The sequence below is a fragment of the Taudactylus pleione genome, unplaced genomic scaffold, assembly GCF_031769625.1.
Source record: "Taudactylus pleione unplaced genomic scaffold, aTauple2 ptg000407l, whole genome shotgun sequence".
NCBI lineage: Eukaryota > Metazoa > Chordata > Amphibia > Anura > Myobatrachidae > Taudactylus > Taudactylus pleione.
The window spans coordinates 1,450,379-1,457,611 of record NW_028284809.1 but is presented as its reverse complement, the minus strand read 5'-3'; the positions used below and the strand labels follow the sequence as shown (position 1 = coordinate 1,457,611).

Here is a 7,233-nt window from a genome sequence, read left to right as displayed (position 1 = left end):
ATTCAAGACACAACATGTACATACATAAGAAAAAGTGTTACTTTGCTTATTGAAAGTTTTAAAAAGGATCAGAAGTGAAAGAAGTACATTAAATGTAGAACCATAGAGCTGCAGGAAATCACAGGTAGCACCTAGGTCCCTAAACTAATGAGTCGTAACGTATAGCTTTCCTAAATGAGATCTGCTGGACGTAAATCTATCCACCCTTACATATTCAGTTTAGTCATATACAGTAATACCACCTTATAGACACATTTCACTATACATGATTTATATAATATCCGTTACAGTGCTAAATTGTAGTTTACCTATGACATCATATACTCCAGTCATGCCGTTATATCACCTAATTAATGATGACAATAGTCCCATTTCATGTCCCTGGATATTGTTCAGTGAATGTAAGGTCCCTAACACTACACAATAAAATAATGTATATATCATATTGAAAATTATTTTGAAGTATTACAAAATAGTAAAGATCATTTGGCCTTATGTCTAGTCAATCTGGAAAACATCTAAGTTACATGTAACGTTATTTCTTTAATATGGTTACTGATAATACGGTAACTGGCGTGTTTATCTCCTGAAGCCTCACTTTCCATCAGGAGAGGGGATCCAAACCTCATCCTTTGGTTCAAATGTTGTATTCAGCACAATCCCAAACTTCTCTCTAAGCAGATCAGGAATTTCTTCCTCTGTGAGTTCTTGAGTGGTCTTCACACTGCCACCGCCCTTGGTATACTCTGTGGTGATCAATCTACGCCCCATGTAGGTCCATCTGCCACCCGGTAGTTGTAGAGTACAGAGAGTTTTGCAGACAAAGAGAGCCCTTGGTGAGGTCTGGTGAAATTCAGACACATCCCTGAAGTCCTCAAATTTCCTCTCTTCAAGGGTGAACTTGTACAGACTCCTCCATTGGTCATCCTCCTTCTTCTCCAAGCACCACTCCTCCCCTTCCTGCAGTAAGTGAAACACGCCATTGTCCTGTTGCTCTTCCCATCCTGCCTCCAGGGGAAATGGATCCAGGATTCCATCTCCAAAGCCAACGTCACAAAGCCATCGCCTGCCCTCCAACTCCACAATCAGTATCATGTGGTCTAGCGGAGGTCCGTACATACCGGTATCCAGGTTCCTGGCTCTGGCCGATAGCACCAACGTCTGGAACCCCAGCTCTTGTAAAACCCACAAGAAAAGGCCGTTGTTCTCATAACAAAAGCCTCCACGCTTTTTCAGAACTATTTTTTGATAAATCATTAAAGTGTCCAGGTTAATTTTCTCCCCAATGTGTATACTGAGGCCCTCAGGAGGTATAGAGAACAGGTGATGGCGATGTATCTCCCGTAGCATTGAAAGGGACGGAGTGGCGGAATCTAGTGTAAATTCTGTGATTCCAATCCGCTGGAGATAGAGGTTCAAATCCATCTTGCACCTGTCCTGAAATACAATATATAAGTCATATATAAGATTGTATATTATGCATTTTACAATATATCTTGAGCACAATGAAAAAGTTTTGTATGGCGTTTCTTGCTTGTATAAGCGTCTATATCTACTGGCACTTGAGGGCCTACTTGACAGAGGGGTAATTATCAAAACGATGTGGAGGTGCTTGTGTTTCACATCCAAAAGGACAGTTATTACAGTTGAAAAGAAACTGCTCATCAGAATCAGGCTTTCAAAATGAAGCAATTTGTCCTAATGGAATCTTTTGTCAGTAAAAGTCATCCAGGTCGGCATTGTGGGGGAGGACAGGATGCGGAATGGGGGGGCTGAGATGGTGCGATCCATCACAAATCAAATAATAGTCTCCCCTGCTGCGGGGGGGTCCAAGGGTGTCCAGCTGGGAGCGCCCTCTGATTTTTGATAGTGATCGGCAAATCTGTGAAATCCAACATGTTAGATTTCACCGATCTTGCGATGCTGGGTTGCGGCGATCCATCGCAGATGTAAGGGCCTTTAGCCCAGAGGTTCTCAAACTTGGTCCTCAAGACACTCTAATAATGCAGGTTTTAAGAATATCCATGGTTGAGCACAGATGGTTGAATCAAATTTACTGATATTCTAATTTACTCCAAACAGTTATCTGCAATTATTTGTTTTTATACATTAAAATTAGTATCCTCCAATATGTGTCCTATTGTTATAAGAGCATGCTTTGTAACTATATACACATTTAGGGGTCAATCCTATTAGGTGCAAAGTGAGAGTTTGTTTCTTGAAACTCGCACACTTCGCCGCGAAGCGCGCTCCCGATAATTCTCCAATCCAATTAAAAACGCCAATTCGCACTACACGCAGCGGAGGGGTGTGAACTGACTGCCAAATGAGATTTGCGAGAAATGCATGAAAATGGGGGGAGACCATCCTGGACCCCCCAACATTGATCATTTCGTTAGCAGGACCATATAGAAGGCTGTTTGTGGGCATTAGGAAGGTAATGGAGGTTTTTAAAATGGTGTCAAATGGCCGAAAATGCAAGAAAATGATAAAAACAAGCTTATTTCCGTTTAAACTCAACGAATTAAACGGAAAATGCAAAAAGAAAAAAAAAAGTAGGAAAATTGGTGATTTTGGGGTACTTTGAGGGCACCTTGAAAAAAAATGATAATTATTTTTCAACAAAAAAATTATTGTAATTAAATTTGGGGTGCCTAGACTAATGAAAAAGTTGATTTTCGGATAATTTGAGGACAGTTTTTTTTACCCCAAAAATTACATGTTACATTATTGGACTTATTAAGCTAATTGGAAACTTCCAAATGCGTAATTAGTCATTAGGGGGAGGGGGGTGTCCAAGGGGTTCAGCACATTGTCCCCACATTTTAACATTAAAATAAAGATTTTCCTTTCCATCTCTCACCCTCAGGGAGGTGCGAGTGGAAAGTTGCAAATTCCGTCTGACTGACCAGTGCGAGTTGCTAACTGGATGCAAAATGAATTTGCTATGCACATTTTTAGTGAAAATAGCAACTCGCAATTCGCACCTAATATGATTGACCCCTTAAGCTGCATACACACACACACACACAACGATTTAGTAAATGAACGATTATAGTAAACGATTTTCGTTCATTTTTTCAAGGGAAAAATGAACAAAAATAGTTTACTAAAAATTGTTCATTTACTAAATGTAATGAATGATTTTTTTGAACTACAAACGATTTTTGCATATTCCCTTACTGAAAATGGTTCAGTTGGTCAGTCTGACTGAACTACAAACGTGAACGCGCATGAACGATAATCGTTTATCATTTTAACTCAGAAAGTGAACGATTTTTTCAACGATTGAACTATAAACGATATCGTTCAAAAAATCGTTGTGTGCACCATTAGCCTTTTTATGCACATCAACTGTGTAACTATTTTAATTGACACAGCCATTACTAACTGATCTGAATCAGGAGTAATTAGGGTATGGAATGGGACCCATCCATGAGCGATGGATTGCCGCGATCTCGCGATGTGGCATTGCAGAAATCCAACATGTTGGATTTTCCCGATTTGACGTCAAATCGCAGACATTTAACATGAAAAATGTCTGCCATCTGGCGACGGAACACAGAACATCGATGGTGGGCGGTCGGCGTTTCCACCCGGAAACGCCGGCACTTCCCATCGCAGATCCGGGCTATGATGTATGGCCACCTTTAGGCAGCCTCATAAACCTGACTCTCTCTTTCTGAAGTAAATTGGAACTACAGGAGAAACCAGTCACAGAGGGGAATCCTGTCTTTCTGTACAAACACGACCAGGAGTAATTGTGGCACCATGAATGACCTCACCTACTTGGACAATGTTTCTGTGGCTCACAGACCTTGACATCACCTGCTGTGGAGATCACGCTACACAATAATACTAAATCCTGCACAATCACTACATAAGTCTCTGAACTATACACATTTCTTATGGGTTTTGAGACATAACTTTCATTTAAAGAGACATTTATTCCAAACTACCTGATGATTATGAAAGACTATAGTGCACCTGACTATTAGAAGGTGTTAGAAGAATTTGCTCTGATTAAGGTAACCTGGCTTTTACTTTTTGAAAAAAAAAAAAAAAAAAAAAGAGTCTGAATCCTCAAGGTAAATTTTTTTTTTAAATATAGTTCCGTGTTCTTTATATGCTTTTTTTTTCTTTTTTTTTTTTTTTTTTAATGAAGAATATACTTATTTTAATGAAATTTGGCTACAGCTTAGCATATATTATTTTTAGTGAAACATAAGCGCCTCAGACTGATTTGCGCTGGCGAGAGCACCTTTAGGACGTAGACATCTAGTACACAGGTTCTCAAACTCGGTCCTCAGGACCCCAAACGGTGCATGTTTTCCAGGTCTCCTCACACAATCACAAGTGAAATAATTAGCTCTACCTGTGAATCTTTTAAAATGTGTCAGTGAGTAATGATTACACCTGTGCACCTGCTGAGTGACCTGGAAAACGTGACCTGTGTGGGGTCCTGGGGACCGAGTTTGAGAACCACTGATCTAGTACATAGGTTTTATGCTTGGCTTACTATTTGGTGTAATCGCTATTAGATTATTGCATCAGGGTACTGACAGTGATGGGGCTCAGTCAGTGCGCTGTCATACATGTAATAGTCACGCTTCTTCGGCCACATTGCGTGTTCAATAATATATCTGGAACTTTGTTGCCGAGTGTCCCACCTCTATGGGGCTGCCCGGCCCCCAGCTATCAGCATGTAAAGGTACAGTAGCCGTCACCACGGTCAGCGCGCATGTGCGTCAGCCCCAAACCTGGAGCAAGAGATCCATCTGACATCACGCACAGCACTAAATAGCTCGCGGCTCCACCTACTCCCCAGCGAGACACCTAGCGACCACCTGTACCGCCTGCATACTCCCAGTGACACCCATTTAGCCGCTGAGATGTGAACGATTCCCAATCACCCGTAGATCGTCATATGTGCATCTCAGCAACAGCGCCAGTACGATAATCAAAAGATCCGTCCAACGGAATTGTGTGTAACGGTCAGCCAGGCCCATTACCCCTAATGTCTGCTCATTTCCCTTCTCAGCAAGTAAAACCCTTACAAAACGTATTTTCAGTTGCGGCTTAAAACCATCTAAATACAGGAAAGTAAAGATTCTGGCAGCACAAAGCACCACAGTCCATAGAAAGCTGAGGCAGCCGGGTCTCTTATACCCCTTTTACACCGGAGCTAAAACCCGGGTTTTTGAAGGGTTAACCCGGGCAGCTCCCTGGTGTTAAAGGCGGAGAGGGTTGGATCGCCGGGTCGAGTGACCCGGCAATCCAACCCAGGTAACTAGCAGGGTTTGACATGGGCGTAGCCCGTGAAACCCTGCTGTGAGAACAGCGCACTCCGGGTCACGATGACCTGGAGTGCGCTGCTAGCCGGCCGATTGGTCCGGCTTCAGTGGCGCTTGGAGATGACATCATCTCCAAGCGACCACTTTCACTCCGCAAAAGCCTGGTCTATGCAGACCCGACTGCGGTGTGAGCGGCGCTGACTCGGAAATATCCCGAGTCGGCGCCGGCAAAATTCCGGGTCTGATCCGGATAGGACCTTTGTTCCAACTCCGGGTCAGACCCAGAATTTAGGTGGAAAAGGGGTATTATTGATGGGAGAAATAGTAACAGATGGGAACGTGTTATAGAGAAGAGGTTCTCATACTCAGTCCTCAGGACCCCACACAGGTCACGTTTTCCGGTCACCCAGCAGGTGCACAGGTGCACTCTTTACTGACTGACACATTTTAAAAGATCTATTTATTTCACCTGCGATTCTGTGAGGAGACCCAGAAAACATGCACTGCTTGGGGTCCTAAGGACCGAGTTTGAGAACCTGTGCTATAGAGGAGAGCTGGGGAATGCTGTCAGGGAATAGTTATTACTTTGCTGAATAAGCGATAAAGGAATCTAAACGTTGGTGTATTTCCAATATATACTTAAACACGTGTGTGGTGTAAATCCTCTGGTTCCCTAAGCACACACATGGAATCTGCCACATGGAAAGATTTGTGCTATAATCTACATAATAATTAGACTTGCTATACTTTCCCTTTAAACCGGGACACTGATGAATTACACAGGTTCTGTGGATGATTAAAACCAGGTGAAATGCAGGATTGAAGTAATAAAGGCCCCCATACATCAGCAATCTGAAAACCACAATTGAACAATTTGAAGATTTATTGCCCGATCTTAGGATTTCCCAATCGAGCAATCTGCGCCCATACACTACAGATCTTTTTCAGTGATTTGCAGATCGATTGCAGCAACCACAGATCTGGCAATCTTGAAAGGCCCATAATTTTGCTAGAAACGGTCTGCAAATCTGCTGATCATGTCCATACACTAGCAATCTACAGCCCCAATCCATCTGTGACATCCAACATGTTGAACAATCTGATTAAACAATTCCAATCACTTTTTGGTTGCAATCTGCGATCTGTGAAGCCCATACATTGCAGATTTTTATACACAATCAATTGCAAATTGCAGGATTGCCACAATTGATTGCTGATGTATGGGGGCCTTAATGTATAGATCAGCTTCTGCTGGTGAGTGACTGCCAGTATATAGGGTAATAAGGTTCTCCCTGTTCCATGTTCAACTTCTAATGAGCACGTCTATGAACAATCAATATAAATGTGATACATAGATATCTCTATATAGTTACAGACAATGATCTAAACTCACCTTCCTGATGGAGTGCGGGCTCCGGGCTGTGTGCTGCAGTCACTGGGCGCCTGGAGCAAATTCCACTCGGCAGTATTCATGTAAAGAGCCCTGTGCTTAACTCATTCACTTCCAGGTCACATATATAGGCTGAGCCTAGTGCCTGAGGGGTGCATTCCCCAAACTGCAAATGTAAATGTGTTTATAAGGAGACTTTGTCTAAAGGTGTCCATACATCAGAGCCCGGATTCTGCAATCCGGCAATGCGATGGGATGTGCCGGCGTTTCCGGGTGGAAACGCAGACCTCCCACCATCGATGTTCTACGATCCGTCGCCGGATCGCAGGCATTTACCATGTTAAATGTCTGCGATTTGACGATCGCGATCGCCAAATCGGGAAAATCCAACATGTTGGATTTCTGCGATCCCGCGATGCCGGGTTGCCGCATCGCGGGATCGCGACAATCCATCGCTGATGTATGGGGTCCATAAGTGTCTGATACAACATAATACTTAATATATAAAGAAATCTATACATAATACACATCACATGGTACATGCATTTG

At 42.8% G+C, this 7,233-nt stretch overlaps 1 protein-coding gene across 4 annotated transcripts; it reads right to left on the bottom strand.

The window, feature by feature from the left end:
• Positions 1-356: 356 nt before the first annotated feature.
• LOC148506361 (arylamine N-acetyltransferase, pineal gland isozyme NAT-3-like) lies at positions 357-6,770 on the bottom strand. 4 transcript variants are annotated; one of them, XM_088446898.1, is made up of 2 exons: positions 6,688-6,770; positions 357-1,437 (listed from the first exon to the last, which is right to left on the bottom strand). In XM_088446898.1, the coding sequence occupies exon 2, from the start codon at positions 1,423-1,425 to the stop codon at positions 595-597; it is 831 nt and encodes a 276-aa protein (XP_088303024.1). In that variant the 5' UTR covers positions 1,426-1,437; positions 6,688-6,770; the 3' UTR covers positions 357-594. The 4 variants fall into 4 exon arrangements, with proteins under 4 accessions (XP_088303024.1, XP_088303026.1, XP_088303023.1 ...); XM_088446900.1 differs by having other exon boundaries at positions 357-1,432; positions 6,688-6,761; XM_088446897.1 differs by lacking the exon at positions 6,688-6,770 and adding an exon at positions 3,790-3,864.
• Between the last annotated feature and the right edge of the window lie 463 nt (positions 6,771-7,233).